Below are 27,077 nucleotides of genomic sequence, written 5' to 3'. Positions count from 1 at the left end.
TATGGGACACCCAGCACCCCTGGACAGTCCCTAAGTTCCACACAGGCCGCCCCTCCCCCTCTTGCAAACTTTCTCCTAACTTCCCGACAAGCACTGTTCGGTCGCCCCCCTCATGAATTATTCAGCAGCATAGGAGCCAATCAGCTCCCCTGCCCACCCTCCTCCCAGAGAAGCCCGGGCTCCAGGGTGTTGGAAGATGGGGCGGGGGTAGAGGGGGGGGGGACTCTGACACGGGACTGTCTCCGCCTCCTATGCGCCCCTCCCTCCTAGGCCAGGCGCCGCCCGACTCAGTCTCAACTCGGCCCAGCCCTGGCCCAGCCTGTCTCCCTCCCTCTTGTTCGGTCCCCACTTTGGCTCCTACCCGCTTTGACCGCGACCGGCGCACTCAGCTTGGCGGCGCGAGAGCCACCTACCACTCCAGGGAGCGAGCAAGATCGCGAGCAATCGGCCTACCCCAGCCAGCCAGGGCGGGACCTCCGAAGCCCCGAAGGGACCCCTAACTCTCAGCCACGTCCGGATCTCCGCCCGCCCAGCGACGGCCACTGCCAGGACGTCCCCCCTTAAGGCTGGCCTCCCCGCGCGCGCGCGCTGCGGCGGGGACGTGGGGGCCGCACCTGAGCGCGGGTGCCCGGCGCGCCCGCATGGGCCATCGCTGAGAGGCCCCCGACGGAAAGTCCCAGCTGCAGAGTCGGTGTGCACCCGCCCAGGGGAGGGTCAGACCTGGGGGGGCCAGGGCCCCCCAAACTCGGATCGTATTCAGCCAAAGTGAGGCGGCGCCATGGAGCTGAGAGCGCTGCTGTGCTGGGCTTCCCTCGCCACTGCTTTAGAAGGTGAGTTTCCTTGGAGGTGCCCCCTGTTCTTGGGGTCCCTAAAGTTGTGCCTTAGAGTGTAGAAGCTGTTCTTTCTCTCTCCCAACTCCGGCACCCCTTAACCACTTCGGACCAATAGCACTAGAACGGGAGGGGGCGGGGAGGAGGCGGCCTGGCGGGGAGTGGGGTTTTTCTTTTGTTTGGGAAAGAGATGGAGTCGAGAGCTCAGACCCGGGACCTTCCCCTTACCCAGCCTTCTAAACTCTCTATCCTGATGCCAAAGGCCCTTGACAGCCTTCCTTTTCCTGTCCACCCTAATGTTCAGAACTATCCCCCAAAGTTTTTATCCCCCCCTCCACCTCTGGCTAAACTCCAGGGGAAAGTTCCTGAAGGGGCACTGGCAGTCGAGGCAGACCCCAACTAGGCCAGGCCGTAAAGCGACCCCCACCGTCACTTCTCTAGCATTCACACCTGGACTCACACCTCAACCCCACACCTCAGTCAGGATGGCCCCATCTCCTGCCTCACTCATAAACTCCCAAATGGCTGGCCAGCCTACTGACCTCGTGCGTGCATGCGTGCGGACTCTCTTTTCTTGCTTTTCTTAAGGCTGTACCCCAGCCTTTTAAATGTCACTTAGACCTCAACTTTCCCCAAGGCTGTGGCTTTCTTCCAACCACGCAAGCCCACAGAAACTGCCTAACACCGGCCTGAGTCGCCCTAATTCACCCCAGCTGGCCACCTCCTGGCCCGCCTCAGATTTCTGTGTGTGTGTGTGTGTGTGTGTGTGTGTGTTTTCCTTCTGTATTCCTCTCCAAATGCCTCTTCAGATCTGTGAGCCCCTAGCTCCACAGTCCCTCTTGGGGCTGCACAGGACTCGTAACTCCCCTTCTCTGCTTCCCTAATCTCTTTTCAATGAATTCGGCTCCCCCACAACCTCCCTTGCTGCTTAGAATCAAAGGCGTATCTGGGGAGTGGGTCATGCATGGGAGGGGGGCGTCGCTTGCTGAAGCGTTGGAAGGAATCAAAGGAGTTTGGAAAATCCTGCTCGCACTAGTCTGGGCAGTGCTGTTCTGGGCTGATCAAAGTGTGGGAATGGGGTGGGGGTGAGGAAAGGCCTTGGGCTCCTGGAGAGGAGGAAGTCAAATGGGCAGAGAACCCATGAAGTGTGTTTGGAGGGAAAGACAGATGCCAACAGGAAATGCCCCTCCTCACGTGTGTTACCTGGACGGTTCTCAAGCCCCTCCCTACAGCTGTGCCAAGGGCATTTATTTTACTGTCGTTTGCTCCCCCCCCCCCCCGCAAAAAAGCAAATTCTTGTTTCCCTATTTTTACAGGTGACAAAGTGAAGCTTTAGAGATGTTAATTAGTTTATCCAAGGCCATGTGCCCTAAAGAAGGTGTAAACTGAGAGGGGGGGAGGGGGAAGGGGAGGGGAGGTCAACCCGGAAATGGAGCCCTGGAGGGCTGGAGGTGAGAGAGGTGGGCCTGGGAACTGGTGGACCGAAGTGAGCTGGAGGCCAACAGGTGTGATCTAGGTGCAGGGAAAGTGAGTCTGAGTTCAGCTGAGCAGGCTGAAGAGCTGCCTGTGTGTAAGCACAGACAGTGTGTAAATTGGAGACAGGAAAACGCTATCCAGGCTGGAACAATGGAGGGTGGGGACGGCAGCCTCTATCCACCCCCTTCCCAGAACCCTGGGCATCCTGTCCCCAATGTGCTCTGCGGTCTCCTGCCACCCAGGAGAGGGGCCCCTAGGCTTTGCCTTCAGCTGGTCAGGTTCCTGCCTGCCCCCTACACCCAGAGACATCACTGGGAACTTTGAGGTGATGCCTCCCTCATCCACCCTGTCTCTCAGCACGCACTCCGGCACTCCTCTCAAAGCGCCAAAGGGGAGGGCGGGACCGGGTCCCAGGTGTTCTGCTGGCTCCCCTGGAGGCCCACTCTCAACACCCATGTGGTTCCCAGACTCCTGCTCCCTCCCGGGTTGCCCTATCCTCACCAGGGGATTCCCCAATTCTCCCCCACCCCCACCTCACCCCTTGTATTGCCAGAGGTCTCTGCACTTCTCCTAATCCCTTTCTGGGTCAGCACCATGTCTATTCCCCTCAAATGATCCCAGAGCCCTGCCAGGTGTGTTCACGCACAGCCCCCCCACCCCTAAAACCTCCTCCTTTCTTTCTCCTAACCAAGTCCAGATGTGGCGAGGCCTCGCCAGACCTGCGAGGCGGGAACCCAAGAGTCCAGGATTCCAGAACTTACTTCTCTGGTGGTAGCGAGTGGGGGAGGTGCTCTGCCTAGGGCGAGGGCTTCACCTTGAAGGATTGGGGTGTCTGGTGTGAAAAGGGGGCAGGGACTGGGATGAGGAATAGAGTTGGGATGGAAGCCAATTTTGGCACTTAGGAAAGGGAGGGAGTGTGGAGCCTAAGACAGGCCTATAGGAAACCTTAGCTTCTTCCCAAGGGGCAAGGCCAGGACCAGGGGTTTGTCCTGTTTTTTGTTTCTAGACAAGATCTCATGTAATTCAGTCTAGGGACAAACTCACTATGTGGTAGGGTCTGGTCTTGAACTCTTCATCTTTCTGTCTCCACCTCCCAAGCGCTGGCGGGATCACAGGGATGTGCTACCAGGCCCAGAACTTTCTTTCTTTTCTTTTGAGATGCTGGGGGTGAAGCCTAGAAACTGACCACACAGAGCAAGCACCGTAGCTGAGGCATGCCCTGCCTTCCCTGACCCTCTCTCTGGCAAATGCCGAGATTCAGCCCAAGAGCGACCTTCTTCGGGCTTCCTGAGTTGTGTGCACTTTTTAACTTCCAGCATGGGTTTCCCTCATTTTTCTGATTACAGCCCCTTCCGGGGAAAACTAGAAGCTGTCCAGTGCCCAACATCTGCTGATGGTGGAGATGGCACTGGGGACAGGGCAGTGGGCAGGTGAACGGGTTCATCAGGGAATGCTACCTCCAAGCCTGAAGACATGCTTTAGGTTTTTACACACGCACACACACACACACACACACACATACACAGACACAGTACACACACACACATACTGTACACACACATACACACACATACACAGACACCGTACACACACACACACACACACAGACACTGTACACACACACACACACTTTAGGTTTTTACACACTCACACACACACACACACGCACACACACACACACATGCACACAGAGATACCGTGTATACACACACACACATACACACACCCACGCACAGAGATACCGTACACACACACACAGACACACAGACACACACACACACAGAGATACTGTACACACACACACACACGCACGCACACACACAGAGATACCATACACACACAGACACTGTACACACACACATACACAGACACAGTACACACACACATACTGTACACACACATACACACACATACACAGACACTGTACACACACACAGATACTGTACACACACAGACATACACACATGATTTCCTTTATGTGAGGTGGGAGACAAAGAGGAAGAGTTATCTTGTGGGTCACACTCAGAACACGTGAGGGTTGGCTCTCTCCTCCCACCATGTGGGTCCTGAGGATGAAACTCAGGTCTGCAGGCTTGGCGGCTAGTGTGATTATCTCTTTGGCCCAAGAGAATAGTTTGCTGCCTCCGGGAACTAGAACGACAACCCACTCGCTCTCATTCCCGTGTGTTCCCAGCAACCTGTTGGCCCTACCTCTCACGCACCTCCCCCAAGGGCTGACTTTGTCTCTCTGTCTTAGAGACCCTGCTGAACACAAAACTGGAGACGGCGGATCTGAAATGGGTGACTTACCCTCAGGCAGAGGGCCAGGTAAGAGCTGGACGGGAGCTGAGGCAGGAGGTTGCACAGAAACACTTCGAGATACTTGTCTCCTGTAGCCCCTCTGACCCTAACTAGAGGCCCTGACTGACAGCTTCCCGTCTCTGCACAGTGGGAGGAGCTAAGCGGCCTGGATGAGGAACAGCACAGCGTGCGCACCTATGAGGTGTGCGACATGAAGCGTCCAGGGGGCCAGGCACACTGGCTGCGCACTGGCTGGGTCCCACGGCGAGGTGCTGTCCACGTGTATGCCACGATACGCTTCACCATGATGGAATGCCTGTCCCTGCCGAGGGCCAGTCGCTCCTGCAAGGAGACATTCACCGTCTTCTATTATGAGAGCGAAGCCGATACTGCCACGGCCCACACGCCGGCCTGGATGGAGAACCCCTACATCAAGGTACCACAGTGGGGCTCATCAGCCTCTCTTGGGCCTTTGGCGGATGGACGGGGCTACAAGCAGTTAAGTCTAGGGAAGAAAGTGCTGGAGTTGTTGTGGATAGAAGGGAAGAGTACAGGTGAACTGCCTCTCCTGTGTAGGGAGGTCCAACTCAAGCTGCTTTCACGACATCACGCGCGACATCTCGGCAGACCTGCCCGCGGACCTGCTCACTTCTGGGCCCTTCTGTACTCATTTGCATGTCTGTCAATATTGGGTCCTCCCACACGCCCGGATCTGGATATCGCCTGCTACTTCTTACTTCTTTCCGGTTCCTCCACACAAAGCTCGCACCTGTGCTTTCTTTGTTCTTGAGACAGGGTCTTGTGTAGCCTAGGCTAGCCTCGAATTCGCTGCACAACCAAGGCCGGCCTTGATCCTCTTGCCTCTACCTCCTGAGTGGTGGGTGCCATTGTACTTGGCTCGTGGCTGTCTTTTTATTCATTTCTTTGTTGTATTTTGAGACAAAGTCTACCTCTGTAGCCCTGGCTGTCCTGGAACTCAATCACAGAGATCCACCAGCCTCTGTCTCCCGAGCACTGGGATTAAAGGTGTGCAGCACCATGCCTTTCTTATTTCTCTACTTCTTTGATTTATTTTATGTGCATGAGTGTTTTGTTCCAGTATATGGAGTCACTGATAGTCATAAGGAATGTCACATAGGTTCTGGGAATCGAACCCGTGTCCTCTGTAAGATCAAGTGCTCTTAACTGTTGAGCCATTGCTCCAGCCCTGTCTTTTAAATTCCAGTTTCCAGCACCAGCCACACCTTGCCTCCCTAAAAGTTGAGCTATGGCTGTGCTGCCCAGATTGGCTTTGAAACTACTGAACTCAAAGTAATCCTTGGATTTAGCTCCTCCATTTTGTTAACCCATAAAGGGGACCAAAACCTGGACTTTGAGGACAGTCGGAACCCTGAGCTAGCCTGAAACACCTGATTCTCCTGCCTCCACCTCCCGAGTGTTGGGATTACAGTTATATAACATCATACCTGACATCTTTATGTGTGCATGTGTGCATATGTATATATGTATACATATATGTGTATGTATGTATGTAGTATGTATTGTGTGCATGCATGACTATGCCACAGTGATAGCCTGGAGGTCAGTCAGAGACAACTCTCAGGAGTTGGTTCTCGTTCTCTCCTCTCACTTGGGTTCCAGGCATAGAACTCAGATTCTTCCCCTTAGTGGCAAGCACTCTTTACCTCCCTGGCCATCTTACCAGCCCCGGTTTTTGTTCCTCTGTACGAGGAGTATGTGCTCTTGAGTGCTGACTATCCCTCCAACCTTTGTGGGTTTTCTTTGTCTTTTATTCCTTCCTTCTGATTTGTTTTTGTTAACTTTCTCTTTCTTTTTTCCTTCCTTTCTTCCTTCCTTCCTTTCTTTCTTTCTTTCTTTCTTTCCTCTCTCACTATGTAGATCAAGTTAGCCTTGAACTCAGATCTGTCTGCCTGCCTCTTGATTGCTGGGTCAAAGGCATGTGCCACCATGGTCAGGTTTTTGTTCACATATATATCTTAAAACTTACTTGTTTTTATTTTCTGTGTCTGAATGCTTGCCTGCATATGTGTGTGTGTCTGTGCACCATGTTCGTGCCTGATGCCCAGAGAGGCTAGAAGAGGACATCAGAGCTCCTGGAACTGGAGTTATATAGACAGTTGTGAGCTACTGTGTGGGTGCTGGGAATTGAACCCTGGGCCTCTGCAAGAATAGCCAATGCCTTTAGCTGCTGCGCCATCTCTCTAGGCCGTGTTTGGTTTTTGAGATCTCACATACAGCTCAGGCTGACTTCAAATTCTCTTATGTAGCCAGGGGTGACCATAAACTCCTGTTCCTCCTGCCCCTGCATCCTCAGTGCTGAGATTACAGGTGTGTGTTAGAGATGAGCCCAGGGCCTCATGAACCAACTTACGTACTTCCCCACCCCTAAAAGATGATCTTTATTTTTACAAATCTTCACCCAGAACGAGTCATTGACTTCCCATGGAGTGCCAGCATCTGAGGTGAGAATCTTAGGCTCCAGAGTGGGCGGCCGCCCTGGCTCCTGCCCCACACAGTGATCGATCTGTCCGTGATTCTTTCGTTTCTCTGTGCCTCTGAGGTCATGCGCAGGTATCTACGAATGAATATTCCCAGACCAGATGAATCATTGGGGAACTGAGGCAGGACAAAGTGGAAGAAGTGTAGCCCAGCAAGCTTTAGTGGAAGGCAGATGTGTGCAGAGACGTGCAGACGCGTGTTGGTCGTGCTGGGCCAGTTGCTCAGTTGTGCCGCTCAGCAGTCACAAGGCTGGGGCCAGACTCGAAGCATTGCCTAAATAAGTAGAGGGGTGCCTGCCTGTCATCCCAGCACTTGAGAGGTGGAGGCAGGGGGATCTCTCTGAGTTCAAGGCCAGCCTGGTCTATAGAGTGTGTTCCAGGACAGCCAAGACTACACAGAGAAACCCTGTCTTGGAAAAACCTTGGTTACATAGCAAGTTTGAGTCCAGCTTGGACTACAGAAGACTGCATATTTGTGTGTGTGTGTGTGTGTATGTGTGTGTGTGTGTGTGTGTAAATATATGTACATACATATACATGTGCATATATGTATATATGAATATATTGTATATGTGTATATATGTATGTGTATACACATATATGAAATACACACATGAATATATATTGCATGTGAATACATAATATTTATATATATACACACATATGCACATATTGTATATAAATTATACATATACATGTATATGTATATATACATTTTATATACATGTATGTATATACACATATATGTATTTGTATGTATATTTTCTATATTCTACATATGCATTTTATATATAGTCTTTATATTTTTTAAGAGATTTATTTATTATATATAAGTACACTTGTAGCTGTCTTCAGACACGCCAGAAGAAGGCATCAGATCTCATTATAGATGGTTGTGAGCCACCATGTGGTTGCTGGGAATTGAACTCAGGACCTCTGGAAGAGCAGTCAGTGTTCTTAATCACTGAACCATCTCTCCAGCCCCCTCTATATTCTCTCTATACATACACATACACACACACACACACACACACACACACACACACACGAAATACACATCATGTATTGGAGGGTAGAAGGAAGGCTCTCCACAGGAGGTGAGACAGACGGTTGAAGGGATCTGTGAAGAAGGTAGTCCACCAGAGATCCCAGAGGACCTGGGACGGTGGTGATAAACCTGGGTTCTCCTGGCAGGTGGACACGGTGGCCGCGGAACATCTGACTCGGAAGCGCCCTGGAGCTGAAGCAACAGGGAAAGTTAACATCAAGACGCTGCGCCTGGGTCCTCTCAGCAAAGCCGGCTTCTACCTGGCTTTCCAGGACCAAGGAGCCTGCATGGCCCTGCTCTCCTTACATCTCTTTTATAAGAAGTGCTCCCGGCTGGTCACGAACTTGACCTACTTCCCTGAGACGGTGCCTCGGGAGCTCGTGGTGCCAGTGGCAGGTAGCTGCGTGGCCAATGCCGTCCCTACGGCCAGCCCCAGCCCCAGCCTCTACTGCAGGGAAGATGGTCAGTGGGCTGAGCAGCAGGTCACGGGCTGCAGCTGCGCGCCAGGGTACGAGGCGGCGGAAGGGAACAAAGTGTGCAGAGGTGAGAACGGGAGTACCCACCCACTGTCTCAGGTGGGGCCAGCGCGCGTGTCCTCCTGCTCTCATCCCTTAGGATTTGGGGCTACCCCCTCTCCCGATTTTATCTTAGTACAGTAGAAAGTAATGTTTAGATTTCTGTTAATTCATTGGTAGTAGGCTCTTGACGCCAGAGCACAACAGTCGGAAGTCCATTCTCTTTCACCAAGTGGATCCCGGGGGCCAGACTCGTGGGCACCTCTATCTAGCCTTTGAAGCGTCCTACTTTAAGCGATTGTCACTGAGCAGCAGCTGGGATACTTTATTTGTTGTAAATGTCCTCTCATTTGCTGATGTGAATGGGATCTCTGTCCCTGGAATGCTTTGGCAGCGCTCATTGAACCACGATCTGTAGGAGCAGAGCTACATCTTCCGCCCCCCCCCCCGCGCCCTCCCCCCTCCCCTGTGGGGTGATTTGGTTTGGGTTTTGGGTTTTGTTGTTCCATATTCATTATTATCTTTTAAATGCAGGTGCCCGTGATTCAAACTCAGAGCTTTGCATTTGTATTTTCATTTGTTTGTTTTGTTTAGAGATTTGCTTGTTTTGTGTGTATGTTCCTTAGGGGGCGTGGCTTGTGCTGTCTATTCTCCCCCCCCCCAATCCCCCAGTGTGGTCAGAGGTCAGCTCGCAGGCGTTTAGTCAAGTCACTAGACCTGGTGGCGAGTACTTTTACCCCTTGAACCAGCTTGCCGTCCCGTAAATGACTTCATTTTCACAAATGTCCACCTAAAATTAGCCAGTCGTTACTTTTGGAATGTTGGCAACATCCGTGCGTTTGGATTGGGGTCTGAGGATTTACATACCATCCTAAACACAGGACTTTGCAAAGTCCATTCTGGGTGATGCAGCAAGCTAAAACATTGTCTTTGCTGGTGACTTCCGTGCTGCCGAGGTCCTAAGGCCTTCCGTGTATCTCCTGGTATTTTGTTTGTGGTTTTTGTTTTTGTACTGGGATTAGGTCTGGATTTATAGCACAGGCTGCTTTCCAGCTCGTGGATCCTCCCTCTCAACTCAGCCTCCTGAGCTTGTTGCTGTGACTGGCTTGTCTCTTCTTTGGGTGTTTGTTGTTGTTGGTTTGTTTTTTGTTTTTGTAATTGAAAAGGATTTATATTTCAAATGGTTTGTATATGTGAGGTCATGTGTCCTTGAGACATTGTATCTCCCCTGGGGCTGGAATTGCAGGCTGCTGCTGCTGCCAGCCATCCAATATAGGTGCTCGGAGCTGAACTCTGGTCCTCTGCAAGAGGGGCTCCTAACCTCTGAGCCATCTCTCCAGCCCTTATTTTTGTTTCTGAGACAGTCTCACTATGTAGCTCAGGCTGGCCTTGAACTTGCCTCTGGCTTCCAAGGGCTGTCTGTAATTACAGGATGGGAAAATGTCTGACTTCTACACTCACGCGGGCTTTCTTAATGCTTCACACGTCATATGTTAGCTATCTTGCATTTTTTGAAGTAATTCTATATATTTGGCAGCATGCATTTAAAATTAATCTGATGGCTGAGAATGTGATAGAGAGCTTGTCTAGGGTGCACAGAGCCCTGGGGCTCCATCCTCTCCACCTTGTAAATTGGATGTGATGGTGCACAGCTGTAAACCCAGCACCTGGGAGGCGGAGACAGATAAATCACAAGTACAAGGTTATACCTGGCGATATGTGGAATTTGAGGTCAGGATATATCAGATGCAGTCTATAAGTCTATTAATAAAATAGTATGAGAGGGTCTCACCAGACTGCCACGGTCAGGGTTAAGCAGAGTGAGGGATGACCCCCTCTTTTTTTTTTTTTTTAAGACTTATTTATTTATTTAATATATATGAGTACACTGTAGCTGTCTTCAGACACACCAGAAGAGGACATCAGATCTCATTACAGATGGTTGTGAGCCACCATGTGGGTGCTGGGATTTGAACTCAGGACCTCTGGGAGAGCAGTCAGTGCTCTTAGTCGCTGAGCCATCTCTCCAGCCCCTACCCCCTCTTTCCTGGCCAGACTCTCACTCATTCCTGAGCTCTGCATGCAGGTTTTGGTTTTGTTTCAGAGTTGGAAGATTCTTTTTAAAGTTTAAATTTGTTTAAGCTTTATGTGTGTGTGTTTCCTGCATGTAGTGTATATGTCTGTGCGCTCTGTTTGTGCCTGAGGTCAGAAGGGGCCACTGGATCCCCTGGACGATGTTCGTAAGGCACTTCCTGGTCTGGGAACTGAACCCAGGTCCTCTGGAGGAGCAGCCAGTGCTCTTAGGCACTGAGCCATCTTCCTGGTCTTCAGTTCTGTTCTGTTTTGATAGACGTCTTTGTTCTCTCCCTCAGCCTGTGGCCAGGGGACCTTCAAGCCCCAAATAGGAGAAGAGCCCTGCCTGCCATGCCCAGCCAACAGCCACTCTAATAACATTGGGTCTGCTGTCTGCCTGTGTCGGATTGGGTATTACCGGGCCCGCTCGGATCCCCGCAGTTCGCCTTGTACCAGTAAGCTTCCATTGTCCACGGGTGAAGGACATCTGATGTTACCCTGCGTGTAGCTCATTGGGGAGAGAGTGTGGACTCTCTGCCTGGTCCCTGATACAGTTTTCTGTTGCCAGTGGTAAAGCCCCATGATAAGAAACAAGGGAGGAAGGAGTTTATTTTAGCGTAACTCCAGGATGTAGTCCATTGGCACGGGGAAGTCAAGGCAGGAACAGCCAGTCGTATCACACCCAGAGTCAAGAGCAGAGAGAAAGGAATGTACCCACGTTTGCTTGATTGTTTGCTTGCTTGTGCTCAGCCTGATTTCTCTCTTCTCACAAAGTTCGGGACCTACTTTGTAGGGAATGGTGCCACCCACAGTGGGCTGGGTCCTCCCATATCACTTACTTAAACAAGAGAATCCCGCACATACACACCCATAGGCCATACTTAACACACCCATACGTAACATAGACAGTATCTTGTCAAGACTTTCTCCAAGTGATTTTAGGTTGTGTCAAGTTGCTGGAGACAGCCCTTATGCTTCCCAGCTTTAACCTTACCTCTAACACCTCAGAAGATTAGTGTGACTGTCCTTTAGGGTCGTCCCCTCCTACGCTCTACCTGATTCTCTTTTCCCACAGCCCCACCCTCTGCTCCAAGAAGCGTAGTTCACCATCTGAATGGTTCCTCCCTGCGCCTGGAGTGGAGTGCCCCCCTTGAGTCTGGAGGCCGAGAGGACCTCACTTATGCTGTACGCTGCCGAGAATGCCGTCCTGGGGGTTCCTGCTTGCCCTGTGGTGGCGACCTGACCTTCGACCCCGGTCCTCGAGACCTGGTTGAGCCCTGGGTGGCAATCCGAGGGCTGCGTCCTGATGTCACCTATACCTTTGAGGTTGCTGCTTTGAATGGTGTGTCTACCTTAGCCACCGGACCACCTCCTTTTGAGCCTGTCAATGTCACCACTGACCGTGAAGGTAAGACTAGGGGACAAATGGGGAAGGTGTTGATGAACTGCCTGCTGAGCATGTGGAAGACCCTAGTTAGAACTGCAGTGCCACATAAATCAACACTTGGGGAGTGGAAGCAGGGAAATCAGGAGTTCAAGGTTATCCTCAGCTAGTACGTGACACCCATCGGCAGAAAGTAATGATTTTTAAAGGTATAGAGGGGACAGTGGGACCAAAGTATATTATGTGTTCATATGGGAATGGCATAGCTAAGCCTTCTGCACAGTTACTGTGCTCTAATAAACTTTAAAAGATGGAGAAAGGGGGGTTGGGGATTTAGCTCAGTGGTAGAGCGCTTGCCTAGCAAGCGCAAGGCCCTGGGTTCGGTCCCCAGCTCTGAAAAAAAGAAAAAAGAAAAAAAAAAAAGATGGAGAAAGGGGGGCTCAACGTACTTATAATCATAGTCCCAGTATTTGGGAATCGGAGGCAGAAAGTTCCAAAGTTCAAGGCCAGCCTGAGCTACTACTCGAGACTCTGCCTCACAGAGAGAAAGGAGGTCTTAGTTACTGACTCTGCCGCCTGTGCTCTGGGATTACAAGTGACTGAGATGTCTGCCCAGCATCTACCTGGGTGCTGGAGGTCCAAATGCCTGTGCATTTGCTTACTGGGCCACGTCCCAGACCCGGACTGGTTCTTGTCCTTTTTCCTCTTTTTGAGACAGCAGCTTGCCGTGTAGCTCAGGCTAGCTTCAAACTCAGCGTTCTCTTGTCTCCACCTCCAGCGTGCTCAAAGGGAATTATTTTTTCAAAGATGAATTAATTTATACGTGTCTGTGCGCCTGCATGCGTTTGTATGAACAATACGTGTGGAGGTGCCCAGGGAGGCCAAAAGAGGGTATTGGATCCTCCGGAACCACAGTTACAGGCTGTGGTGAGCTACCGGGTGTTGGTGCTGGGACCAGACCTGGGTCCTCTGCAAGAGCAGTAAGTGCTCTTAACCACGGAGCCATCCCCAGCTCCTCAGGATGGATTAATTCATGGAGGTGTAGCCCTGGAGGAGGAATTAGGAAAGCAAGCCCCTAGGGTTTGTGGTCTGGCCCAGTGGTAGATAGAGCGTGTGCCTCACACATGTAGGGCCCTGACCGCCTCCCCAGCACTGCGGGGATGCGAGTAGGGCAAGAATTGGAAACTGTTAATTGCTAGACTTTGCAGCAGGGCGCACTGGGTTTCTCTCTCCGGCAGTGCCTCCCGCGGTGTCCGACATCCGAGTCACTCGGTCCTCACCCAGCAGCTTGATCCTGTCATGGGCTATCCCCAGAGCACCCAGTGGAGCCGTGCTGGACTACGAGGTCAAGTATCACGAGAAGGTAAGACTCTGTTCCAGGCTCTGTCCCAGGTAGGGGGTCTGGTGGGCATTGAACCAGAGCTGGGATACCAGGTTTTGAAGACATCCGGTGAGCAGTGCAGTTCCAGGCCTAACTCTACAACCACAGGCCAGCCCTCAGGCTTCTCTAAGCCTCAGTGACTGTTATCTGTAAAATAGTTATAAAATATATATAAGTTAAGAGGTGTAATAAACAGTTATCTGTAAAATAGTTATAAAATATATACAAGTAAAGAGATGTAATAAACAAATATATAAACAATAAATAAATAAATGTATAAATATAAAATTTTATTTTAAATAAAATATATATATATAAAATATAGTTATATACCAGGCACATAGAACCACTGTAAAGGGTTGTCAGAATGATTCAGTGGTAAAGCACCTGCCTAGAATCCCCCAGTGAGGGCCTGGGGGCGTGGCTCAGTGGTAGAGCTCCTGCCTAGAATCCCCCAGTGAGGGGCTGGGGGCGTGGCTCTGTGATGGACTGCTTGCTTGGCATGGAGATGCTTTAGGTTTGAGTTCTAGCATCCCCAAAGAGAAAACTAGCAGGATTAAATGATGCCACGCGGTAGGATGAAGTGGGAGTGAGTGGGGGTGGGGGAGGCAGCAGAGAAGGGGGACTATCTTACAGCCGATTCCTTCCTCCTCCTGTACAGGGCGCAGAGGGCCCTAGCAGTGTACGTTTCCTGAAGACATCAGAAAACCGAGCTGAGCTCCGGGGGCTGAAGCGGGGAGCCAGCTACCTGGTCCAGGTCCGTGCACGGTCCGAGGCCGGCTATGGTCCCTTTGGCCAAGAGCATCACAGTCAGACTCAACTGGATGGTGAGTTTGGGGTTTCCGGTGGAGGTGGGGAGGGTTGTCCCACACCAAGGACGACTTTCTTCAGTACTGCAAAGTCAGGTGCCTCGCTTTTATCCTTCATTGATAAGCCCTGGCCCGCAGAGACAGCCTAGAGCCTAGAATAGAGAAATTAAATCCACGCTCTGTCTGTGAAGCCTACTGGGTTCTTCATCCTTAGCGGCAGGTGACCTATGAGTTCCTTTTCCCTCCAATAAGATGAGGAAAACCATCTGCCCTCTCTCACAGAGTTCGGAGGTGAAGCGCTTTTTGTTTTGTTTGTTTTCCTTTGTTTGGTTTTTCTGAGACAGGGTTTTTCTGTGTAGCCCTTGCTGTTCTTGAACTTGCTCTGTAGATCAGGCTGGCCCCAAAATCACAGAGATTTGCCTACCTTCTGCCTCTCAAATGCTGGATGGAATTAAAGGATGCGTCAGCGCTGCCCGGCTTAACTCTGTAAAATTTTAAACAGCCCCATGGTTTTTTGAGACAAGGCCTTGCTAAGTAGCCTCAGAGATGTTCTAGAACTTGCAAGGCTGGACTCAAAGTTGCAGCAATCCTCCTGCCTCTGCCTTGCAAGGGCTGGGGATTACAGGAGTACCCCACCATACTCGGCCTCTTTCTTTTTTTAATATTCTCTTTTCTTCCATCCCTTTTCTTTTCTTTATCTTTTATGCTTTTAAAGATTTTATTTTATGCGTGTAAGTGTTTTGCTTGCACATATGTATATATGGAGAGCCCAGGTCCCCTGGAAGAGCCACCAGTGCTCTTAGCTGATGAGTCATCTGTCCAGACCCTCCTTTGATCATTTAGGGATAGAGTGTCATTGTGTGGCACAGACTGGGCTTTAACTTGGCAATCCCCCTGCCTCCGCCTCTCAAATGCTGGGGCTACAGACATAGAGCATCACTTTTTTTATTTTTCTCGGTGCTGACAGACCGTGCGTATGCTACCCCAGCACTCTCCCACTGAACTATATCATGGCCTTTATTTTTATTTTTATTTTTATTTTTATTTTTACTTTTTTTTTTGGAGCTGGGGACCGAACCCAGGGCCTCGCGCTTGCAGGCAAGCGCTCTATCCTGAGCTAAATCCCAACCCCTTTATTTTTATTTTGAGATAGGGTTTTGCTAACTTGCCTATGCTGAACCAGAACCTGCTATTGTAGCCCAGGCTGGTGTCAAACTCTCTATCCTCCTGTCTCAGCCTCCTGAATGGGATTATAAGTGTATGCTATCACCTTCAGACTCTTACCCAAATAAGATTTTCTTTGTTTTTTTTTTTTTTTTTTTTTTTTTTGGGCTGGGGACCAACCCAGGACCTTATGCGCTTCCTAGGCAAGCGCTCTACCACTGAGCCAAATCCCAACCCCAAGATTTTCTTTGTTAAGGACACCAAAACACGTCATAAAACAAAATCAAAATGTCCATGGAGGGGAGATGGTTCAGTTAATAAAGTGCTGGTCAGGCAAGCATGTGGACTTAAGTTTGGATCCACAGCACACACATAAAAGTCGTGTCTGAGTGTCTGATCACCTCCAAATGCGTACACACACACACACACACACACACACACACACACACACACCAACAAACAAAACCTTCCCCCAACATCACTGACTGCAGCAAAGCTTGGACACTCCATCCATTGTCCTTGGTCTGAGGTCATTAGTCACTCGGCTCGTACTGGGCTGAGATGGGAGTCGGCTCAGGAGACCGCAGATCATTGCTTGATGGTGGGGTTAGGGAGTCGGGAATTCTCATCTTTACCTGACCTCTTCTCCCCAGAGAGCGAGAGTTGGCGGGAACAGCTGGCCCTGATTGCAGGCACTGCGGTTGTGGGCGTGGTCCTGGTCCTGGTGGTCATTATTATTGCAGTTCTCTGCCTCAGGTAAAGACTCTGGCCTGCAAACTCCCGTGGGTGGCCACACACCCTAGGGCAGTGCTTCTCAACCTGCCCAAGGACGCGCCCTTTAATAGTTCCTCCTGTTGTGGTGACACCCAACCATTCAATTATTTTTGTTGCTTCTTCGTAACTGTAAATCTGCTACTGTCATGAATCGTCATGTAAATATCTGGTGTGCAGAATTTCTGATATACGGCCCCGGTGAACGGGCCGTTTGGCCCCCTTTATAGTCTCCACCCACAGGTTGAGAACCGCTGTCCATAGAGCAAACCTTCCTGCCTTTCCCACCTGTCAATTCTCATTTCCAGACCCCGACTCCTTCATTCTCTGTGGGCATAGAGACGTATGACTCAGTTTACGTTTTGCTTCTTTTCTCATGGCTACAGGAAGCAGAGCAGTGGGAGGGAAGTCGAGTACTCCGATAAACATGGGCAGTATCTCATCGGGCACGGTATGTGGGACATAGGCAGGGGGACAGGAACTGTGGGCTAACGGGACACCCTGGTCCGGAGGAATTTACTTCCTGGTTAATGGGCTCCTGTGCGACTCCTCAGGTACCAAGGTCTACATTGATCCCTTTACTTACGAAGACCCTAATGAGGCAGTGAGGGAATTTGCCAAAGAGATCGATGTCTCCTATGTCAAGATTGAAGAGGTAATTGGTGCAGGTAAGAGGAAGAGATTGGGCGCTTCAAAGGTGGGTCAGTCAGTAGGCATCTGGTGTACAAACTCAAGGGCCTGAGTTCGATCCCCAGACCCATGTGGAAAAGCTGAGGACAGCAGCATGTGCCTGTAATCCCAGCTCTAGGGTGGGGGAAGGAGGGGACGGTGGGGAGGGCGGAAGGGACACACAGACAGTCTGTGGTGCTCATTGGCCAGCCCATCAGCCTAGCCAAACTGATAAGGTCTGGGTTCAAGGAGAGACCCTCCCTCAATAAATCAGTGGGTTGCTGGGTGTGTTGGCACACATTTTTGATTCCAGCACTCAAGAGGCAGAGGCAGGGTACTCATTTGTTTTGAGGCTAACCTGGTCTACATAGCAAGTTACGGGCTGGCCAGGGCTACAGGATGGCTCAGGATAAAGGTGACTGCAGCCAAGGCTGATGACCTGTGAGGGACCCACGTGCTGGGAGGAGAGAACTAATTACTGAAAATTGTCCTCTGAACGTCATATGTTCGTTCTCCTACACATGTACATATGCATGCATAACCATAAATATAATTACAAAAATTTAAAAAAAGGTGAGAGAGGTAGAAGAAAATGCCAGATTTCACAATCACGTTCACACACACTTGTACACGCACACACACCCCACATGCTCACACATACACACACACACATGTGCACGCACATGCACATACACCACAAATACACCACACTCATACATACACACATGCACATCCACCCCCCCACACACACACAACACACACACAAAACCCACACCACATACACCCACACACACAGGTGCACCCACATGCCCATACACCACACACACACACACACACACACACACACACACACACACACACATGACACACACATGCACATACACCACACACACACACACACACACACACACACACACACACACACACACAGGCACATACACCAAAAAGTAGAAACCTGGGCGGTGAGAAGAAAACAAATGGGTCAGAGCAGCAGGAAAACTGACCCTCTACCTTGTGACTGAAGGTGAGTTCGGTGAGGTGTGCCGGGGTCGGCTGAAGGCACCAGGGAAAAAGGAGAGCTGTGTGGCCATCAAGACCCTGAAGGGTGGCTACACGGAGCGCCAGAGACGTGAGTTCCTGAGCGAGGCCTCCATCATGGGTCAGTTCGAGCATCCCAACATCATCCGCCTCGAGGGTGTGGTCACTAACAGCGTGCCCGTCATGATCCTCACAGAATTCATGGAGAATGGAGCCCTAGACTCTTTCCTGCGGGTGAGCCACCCCACCCACCTTCACAACCACTGCGTATCCCTGGGAGGCGGGGACCGGGGGGGTGAGGAGGCAGGGAGAGCTGGGCTTGGAAAACAGGATAAAGCAGAAATCATGCCTGCAGTCCTAGCACTGGAGTTGCTGAGGCAGGAAGCTTGTGAGTTTACATCAGCCTGGGATGTAAAGTCAGTTCTAGGCCAGCTTAGACTGTATTGCATAGCAAGACTCTACCTCTAGAAAAAAGAGCTAAATAGTTTAGGACATGAAATAAATCCAAACCAGATCTTGAACAGCGACTGAATTATTTGATTGACTTACTTTTGAACATAACTGGAGATTGAAACCAGGGTCTCATATAGGCTCTACAAACTCTCTATTGCAGGGTCTAGGGGCGTGGCTCAGTCAGTGGTAGAGCCCCTGCCTAGAATCCCCCAGTGAGGGGCTGGGGGCGTGGCTCAGTGGTAGAGCCCCTGCCTAGAATCCCCCAGTGAGGGACTGGGGATGTGTTTCAGTGGTAGAGCCCCTGCCTAGAATCCCCCAGTGAGGGGCTGGGGGCGTGGCTCAGTGGTAGAGCCCCTGCCTAGAATCCCCAGTGAGGGACTGGGGATGTGTTTCAGTGGTAGAGCCCCTGCCCAGAATCCTCCAGTGAGGGGCTGAGGCATGGCTCAGTGGTAGAGCCCCTGCCTAGAATCCCCCAGTGAGGGGCTGGGGCGTGGCTCAGTGGTGAGCCCTGCCTAGAATCCTCCAGTGAGGCGCTGGGGCGTGGCTCAGTGGTGGAGCCCCTGCCTAGAATCCTCCAGTGAGGGGCTGAGGGCATGGCTCAGTGGTAGAGCCCCTGCCTAGAATCCCCCAGTGAGGGGCTGGGGGCGTGGCTCAGTGGTAGAGCCCCTGCCTAGAATCTCCAGTGAGGGGCTGGGGGCGTGGCTCAGTGGTAGAGCCCCTGCCTAGAATCCCCCAGTGAGGCGCTGGGGGCGTGGCTCAGTGGTAGAGCCCCTGCCTAGAATCCTCCAGTGAGGCGCTGGGGGCGTGGCTCAGTGGTAGAGCCCCTGCCTAGAATCCCCAGTGAGGGGCTGGGGGCGTGGCTCAGTGGTAGAGCCCCTGCCTAGAATCCCCAGGGAAGGGGTTGGGCTGTGGCTCAGTGGTAGAGCGCCTAAAATCACCCAGTGAGGGGCTGGGGCGTGGCTCAGTGGTCGCCCCTGCCTAGAATCCCCAGTGAGGGCTGGGGCGTGGCTCAGTGGTGAGCCCCTGCCCAGAATCCCCAGTGAGGGGCTGGGGGCGTGGCTCAGTGGTGAGCCCTGCCTAGAATCCCCCCAGTGAGGGGCTGGGGGCGTGGCTCAGTGGTAGAACCCCCTGCCTAGAATCCCCAGTGAGGGGCTGGGGGCGTGGCTCAGTGGTAGAGCCCTGCCTAGAATCCCCCAGTGAGGCGCCTGGGGTGGCTCAGTGGTGAGCCCTGCCCAGAATCCTCCAGTGAGGCGCTGGGGCGTGGCTCAGTGGTGAGCCCTGCCTAGAATCCCCCAGTGAGGGGCTGGGGGCGTGGCTCAGTGGTAGAGCCCCTGCCTAGAATCCCCCAGTGAGGGGCTGGGGGCGTGGCTCAGTGGTAGAGCCCCTGCCTAGAATCCCCCAGTGAGGGGCTGGGGGCGTGGCTCAGTGGTAGAGCCCCTGCCTGGAATCCCCCAGTGAGGGCTGGGGGCGTGGCTCAGTGGTAGAGCCCCTGTCTAGAATCCCCCAGTGAGGGACTGGGGCGTGGCTCAGTGGTAGAGCCCCTGCCTAGAATCCCCCAGTGAGGGGCTGGGGGCGTGGCTCAGTGGTAGACTGCTTATTGAGGTTTTTAGGTTCAGTTGTCATCATTGAAAAAAATGCAGATTTTGGATGCAGCCTCCTTGTTTTTCCCTCCAGAGCTCCGGGGGGGGGGGGGTCCCCTGCATCCCGAGTTAAACCCAGATGGGCTCCATTGAGTTTTGTTATTCTGGTTGGTTAACCATGAAGGCAAAATGAAAGCACATCAAGGTCGGGCACCAGACCTCCTCTTTGTCACAGTGTTCCTCCACGTTGTCCTGTTCTCTTTGTGTTCACACACAGTTGATCTGAGGCCTTTTTCCCATTGACAGGCAGCTCCGAGTACACTCACTCCCAACTGGCCCAACTCTGCCTATCAAATCTAAGGACTTCGGTAGAATGAAAATGTTAGCTGAAGCCATTGGCGATGGCTTATGTGTATAATCCCAGAACTTGGGAAGCTGAGGCAGGAGGATTGCCACAACTTTGGGCTGGCTTGGGCCACATATTGAGACCCTGTCTAAAAAAAAGGTTTTTTTCAAAGTAAATAAATAATTAGATGTGCTGATTAGAAGCAGAACACAGCAGTACGCGCCTATAAGCTGAGGCAGGAGAATGAACATTCCAATGCCAGCCTGGGCCATGGAGTAAATACCAAGTTAACCAGCCAGAGATATATAAAGCATAAATACATACACACATATATATATATTATATACATTTATATATGTATATATTTGTGTATATATACATATATATGTGTGTATATATACACATACACATATATACATACATATATATATATATATCATCTCTTTATAATATGGGAGTGGTGAACATACATCTTTAAAATGAAAGAAAACAGGAGGCATGGTTGATTCATGGCTGTATCTCCAGCGGTTGGAAGATGGATGTAGGAGGGTTGCCGTACATTCTGGGCCATCCAGGGCTGTAAGCAAAAACTTGGTCGCAAAAGCAAAAACCCCAATATGAGGTGTGATGAGAAAATGTGCTACGGTGTTGCTATAGCCGGGAACCTTTAGGCAGACCCATTGGGCTGCCTGAGAGAACCGCGTTGCCTTGTGGGTGAGCCTGGAGGTGGTGCATGAGTGACGGCTGTGGTGAAGGGAGAGACGAGGGTACCCCCCGGCCATTCATCCTGAACAAGCCTGTCTCTCTCTCTCTCTCTCTCTCTCTCTCTCTCTCTCTCTCTCTCTCTCTCTCTCTCTCTCTCTTGTCTCCTCTCCAGCTGAACGACGGGCAGTTCACGGTCATCCAGCTAGTGGGCATGCTGAGAGGCATCGCCTCAGGCATGCGGTACCTGGCCGAAATGAGCTATGTCCATCGAGACCTGGCCGCTCGGAACATCCTGGTCAACAGTAACCTGGTCTGCAAGGTGTCCGACTTTGGCCTCTCCAGATTCCTGGAGGAGAACTCCTCTGATCCCACCTACACAAGTTCCCTGGTGAGCCTGGGGCCAGGGGTACCAGCTAAGCATTCACATGGAGAGGTGGGTTGGCTGGAGAAACCACGGGGAGAAGCATTGACAGCTTTGCTCCCCGGGGGAGAATACAGGTTCGAGCCGAAGGAAAACCAGCTTCCGATGTGAGGAAACAGCTACGGAGGTGGGAGACTGGAGGCCAGAGAGACAGGAGACCAGTTGGGAGAAGTAGCAGTTGGGATGACACCTGTCATCCTTTCCGAGCAAAGGAGGTTGAGCCTGGGCTATCTGGGTGGATCCTAGGTAGAAAGACAAGCAAACCAGACACGGTGCTGTGCACCTGTAATCCAACCACAGAGGAGGTGGAGGCTGAGAGGATCAGAGATGCTCGTCTTTGGCTACGTGGGGAGGAGCTAGGGAGCTGGAGGCATGCGTGGGTGGCACGTGACTGTTTCTACAGAACATCACAAAACAAGACGAGAGAGGACGGGGGCGTGGGGGCTGGAAGTTGAGGAATGCAGAGTTGCCGATGGGTGGGGGAGGTGAGGGGAGGAGCAGAGGGACCGTCTTTGTTTCTTTTCCTATGGCTGTGATAGAATATCCTGACAGAGTTGGGGATTTAGCTCAGCGGTAGAGCGCTTGCCTAGCGAGCGCAAGGCCCTGGGTTCGGTCCCTAGCTCCAAAAAAAAAAAAAAAAAAAAAAGAATATCCTGACAAAGGTAACTTGAGATAGTTTTATTTTGAACTCACGGTACTAGGGACAGCCCGTCACGGTGACAAAGCTGAGGCAGCAGGAACTGGAAGCAGGTGGTCACATCGCACCACAGTCACAAAATAGAACAAATAGTGAATGCGTATGGCCAGCTCGCTCTGTCATCTGGATTCAGTGCAGGGGCCCAAGCCCGGGGAATGATTGGCACTGTCTGCTTTAGGCTGGGTCCTCCCGCCGCATTTAACCCAGTTAGGATAATCCCTCTCAGGCACCAGGCTGTCCCGAAGAGTCTAGGTTCTGTCAAGTTGACGACCCTCTCCCTCCTGGATGCTGTCCCGGTTCCTGCTGTTGCCTGTGTTCACCTTTTCCACCTTCTTCCACAGGGAGGAAAGATTCCCATCCGATGGACCGCCCCTGAGGCCATTGCCTTCAGGAAATTCACGTCTGCCAGTGATGCCTGGAGCTATGGGATCGTCATGTGGGAGGTCATGTCTTTTGGGGAACGGCCATACTGGGACATGAGCAACCAGGACGTAAGTGTTCTGTGGTCACGCCAAGATTTCCTGGACATTCGATCAGGATAGTCTCTCGTATCCTGGATACGGGAGTGGGGGAATAGGGTTCCCAGACTCTTCCCCATCTGTGTGTGGGCACACGGATGTTTGCATCCAAGAGTTGGCTGCAGGGACTATGGGGCAGCTGACTCAGCGAGTACACATCTTGCCATGTGAGGATGAAGATCAGACATATCTGGGGAACTTGATTGGCCCACCAGCATAGTCAGTCAGTCAACTCCAGGTTTAGTGAGAGACAAGGTGGGGGGCTGAGAAGCTGGTCCTGTAGGTGAGGTGTTTGTAAGACAAGCAGGAGGCCTGGAATTCAGGTCCCCAGCCCTCACTCGAACCCATGAGGGAGGTGGGGGAGCTGGTCTGTAATTCCAGAACTGGGACACTAGAGACAGAAGATCTGGATCAAGCTAGACTAGGAATCAATAAGCTCTGGGTTCAAGAGAGAGACCCTGGGGTTGGGGATTTAGCTCAGTGGTAGAGGGCTTGCCTAGGAAGCGCAAGGCCCTGGGTTCGGTCCCCAGCTCCGAAAAAAAGAACCAAAAAAAAAAAAAAAGAGACCCTGCCTCAATATATAGGGCAGAGAGTGACTGATGACGACAACAGACACATACACACACACACACACACTCACATACACTCACATGTGCACACACACAGACACACACACACTCACACATGTGCACACACACAGACACACTCACACACACGTGCACATACATACTCATACACTCACACACATACACAGACACACTCACACACACTCTCACATACTCATACACTCACACACTCACACATGTGCACACACACCTACACAGACACACACTCACACACCCACACACAGGCACACACACACTCATACATGCATACTCACTCACACACACATACATACATACACATCTACTCACACACTCACACACAGGCACATACACACTCATACATGCACACACACACTCACACACATACACACATACTCACACACCTGCTCATACACACACACACACACACTCATACATGCACACACACAGGCACACGCATACACACACATACACACACTCACACATGGACATACACCCACAGGCACACACACACACACACTCACACATGCACACTCACACACACACATACACAGACACACACATATGTGAGCACACACACACACAGGCACCTACACACATTGCATATGCAAGCAAAGGAAAGTGAAGAACTAGAAGTTAACTCTGGATAACTTGAGTTCAGTTTCCAGAACCGACACAGTGGAAGGAAAGAACTGATTCCTTCAGTCTTCTGACCTCTACACATGTGCTACTGTGTGTGTGCAACCCTCCCTTACACTAGTACATACATACATGCAATTTTGACCTCCACATGCACATCCACACGTGAACACACAGAGTTGGATGTAGTAGTGTTAGATTTGGGTATGGGGAGGGCAGGGTTAGGAGGTTACACGCTAGACTGGAGCTCAAGAGGTGCAGGGCTGGGTGGGGAAGCGTTGCCAGCCAAGGCAGTTTGCATCCTCCTGGGACCCAGGGATCTAGGCTTTAGGGTACCCATGGTTCTTTTGGTGAATGGTTCTCTCAAGCCAGCTTCACCCAGTCCTCCCTGTCGTTGTAGGTGATCAATGCTATTGAACAGGACTACCGGCTGCCCCCTCCCCCAGACTGCCCCACCTCCCTCCACCAGCTCATGCTGGACTGTTGGCAGAAGGACCGGAATGCCCGGCCCCGCTTCCCCCAGGTGGTCAGCGCTCTGGACAAGATGATCCGGAATCCCGCTAGCCTCAAAATCGTGGCCAGGGAGAATGGCGGGTGAGGATCCCAGAGAACAACCCAAGAACCCTTCTAAGTGGCCTTGGAGTCCATCCCTTTGACTGTATAGGGATTGGTCTGTGTTGGTCTTCCCAGAGCCCTCTGATGTGATAGCTGTCTGACTTTAGCATTTCTCTCCATCTTTATCCTCCCCACCTCTCAGGGCCTCACATCCACTCCTGGACCAACGGCAGCCTCACTACTCTGCTTTTGGTTCTGTGGGCGAGTGGCTTCGAGCCATCAAGATGGGAAGATACGAGGAAAGTTTTGCAGCGGCTGGATTCGGCTCCTTTGAGGTGGTCAGCCAGATCTCTGCCGAGTAAGTGGAAAGCACCACAGTGGGGGTCCAGAACGCAGATGGTGCCTGGGAACATCGGGTATAGGAGGCTGAGTCAGACCCTCACGTTCAGTAGAGACCTCTGAGCTCAATGTCAAGGTTGCTTGGTTATACTGATGGCCCAGCTCTGCGTAGAGCTGCCCACCAAACAAACCATGACTGAGGCCGAGCCCCTGGATCCTCCCGGAACAGCAGTGGCCGGCTAGTGTTCACTCCGGAGCCTCCTCGAGCCTGGGTCATCTCCTTTCCCGTTTCCAGCCTGTCTCTGTCTTTGTGCTTCTAGCTACATTCCTAACGCAGCTCTCAGGGTAACGTGTCAACGCTGGCTCTCTTTCCCCACCATAAAAGGAGAGGATGGGGCTAAGATTTGGAAATCCCTTCCCAGCTTCGATGATAAATGGTTTTATGATTCTATCAGCTCCCAAATAACTGTTCTCGTGCCTGTCTGTACTTGGAGTGCCTCCTTCCTCCCTTCTCTGGTTCTCTCCCAAGGCCTTTGCTTACCCTAGCTTTGGACGTGGGGGAAAGGGACAGACTTACGTTGGGAGGAGGTGGCTGAGGTAGTTTACCACCGTGTGTGCTCCCAGCTCTTGAGAGACTTAAGGCAGGAGGAGGTTTCAACTGAGGCTAGCGTGGGCTACACGTTAATACTTTATCTCAAATAACCAGTTAAGATAATATGTAAAATTAAAAATGAAACAAAACAAAACTCCAGAAGACATCTGGCCAGGCAGGTCCCCTGATCCCTTCTTTTTTTTTTTTTTTAATTTTATTTATTTTATGTGAGTACACTGTCACTGTCTTCATGCACACCAGAAGAGGGCATCAGATCTCATTACAGATGGTTGTGAGCCACCATGTGGTTGCAGGGATTTGAACTCAGGACCTCTAGGAAGAGCAGTCAGTGCTCTCAACCACTGAGCCATCTCTCCAGCCCCCTAGTCCCTTCTTAACATCTTCATTGAGTCCTTTAAGCCCTAGCTCTTTACCCGTGTGGCCCCTTTCTGTATTTCTTTCCCCTCCAAGGCAGTCTCTGCTGCAGCCTCTTCCCCCTAACATCTTTTGGACGACTTTCCCTTTCCTTCCTCTCCTAAGGCTGCTCAGTAAAGGTTTGGTGATTACTCTAAGGTCCTCCTCCTGCGGACTTCCTGATTGGCTGGTCCCTGGACTCATTCAGCCTTCTATTTTTCCACAGGGACCTTCTCCGAATTGGAGTCACTCTGGCAGGACACCAGAAGAAAATCTTAGCCAGTGTGCAGCATATGAAGTCCCAAGCTAAGCCAGGAGCCCCCGGTGGGACAGGAGGACCAGCCCAGCAGTTCTGACCTCCAAGGGCTCACCACCCCAGAGCTGAGGGGGGCAGAGTTGGGTGGGAACTCACAAGATGAGCCCCTCCCCCTCGTCACAGCTTCCCATTGGATTGCACTTTGAACAGAAGGGGTAGGAGCTGTTAATCCTGGAGACCCAGCCTTGAGGAAACTGTGCCATATGGGATGGGAAGAATCACACGGGTGCCCTCCAGGCGGGAAACCCCAAACTCAACAGTGAGTCTTTCCCTCAAGACTGGGCAAAGAACATCCCTACGTCTCTAATCTCCCATCTTCCCAGAGGGCTCTCTCCTCAAGCGTCTTCCACCTCAACGGGCATGTCCCTGCAGACCAAAGAGAAAAGGTGACCAGCCTGCCAACTTGGGAGTGGAAAATGCCGTCCCAGAAGGCAGGACGGGGCTGTCAGGACCCGGTGATGTAATCATTGGAGTCTGATGTCCCAACTTGCTGTCACCACCAAAGGCAATCATTTTCCCTTGTAAATGCTCCTTCCCTCATCTGCCTTCATATTGAAGGTTCTGGAGTTTTACTATTTTTTATTTTGTTATTTTTTTTTTCCTCCTTCTCTTCCCTCCCCACCCCCCTTGTCCAGATTTCGTGCGTTGAAGGGTACCTGGTTCGAATCTCTCCTGTTGGGAACAAGGACCCGTTAACATGTTCTAGAGCAGTGCCTTTGAAATGCCATAGCCTCAGACAGTTCCTTCCTCCTTCCCTCCCCCTAAGTGCCCCCAAGCTGTGTTGTGAGTGGAGGGAAGGGGGGGGGTGATGTTGTAAAAGGGACAGGAGGGTGGCGGCGGTCAACAGGAGGCAGACACCGGTGCTTGGAAGGGGGTTCTTAAATTATATTTAAAAAGAAACTTTTTTTTGTATAAATAAAAGAAAACGGGATCTGTCTCA

The 27,077-nt window shown here is 51.5% G+C and overlaps 1 protein-coding gene across 2 annotated transcripts; it reads left to right on the top strand.

The window, feature by feature from the left end:
* Positions 1–272: 272 nt before the first annotated feature.
* Positions 273–27,077, top strand: Ephb4 (EPH receptor B4). Of its 2 annotated transcripts, none has more exons than XM_032886425.1 (17): positions 273–830; positions 4,564–4,634; positions 4,756–5,043; positions 8,321–8,717; positions 11,062–11,217; positions 11,838–12,170; positions 13,385–13,509; positions 14,189–14,354; positions 16,154–16,256; positions 16,658–16,722; positions 16,826–16,939; positions 17,965–18,212; positions 21,235–21,450; positions 22,522–22,671; positions 24,322–24,515; positions 24,679–24,834; positions 26,048–27,077. In XM_032886425.1, the coding sequence occupies exons 1-17, from the start codon at positions 779–781 to the stop codon at positions 26,175–26,177; spliced, it is 2,964 nt and encodes a 987-aa protein (XP_032742316.1). In that variant the 5' UTR covers positions 273–778; the 3' UTR covers positions 26,178–27,077. The 2 variants fall into 2 exon arrangements, with proteins under 2 accessions (XP_032742316.1, XP_032742315.1); XM_032886424.1 differs by having other exon boundaries at positions 13,358–13,509.

This window comes from Rattus rattus, chromosome 16, assembly GCF_011064425.1.
Source record: "Rattus rattus isolate New Zealand chromosome 16, Rrattus_CSIRO_v1, whole genome shotgun sequence".
Classification (NCBI taxonomy): Eukaryota; Metazoa; Chordata; class Mammalia; order Rodentia; family Muridae; genus Rattus; species Rattus rattus.
This window is presented reverse-complemented; position numbering and strand designations above follow the sequence as displayed.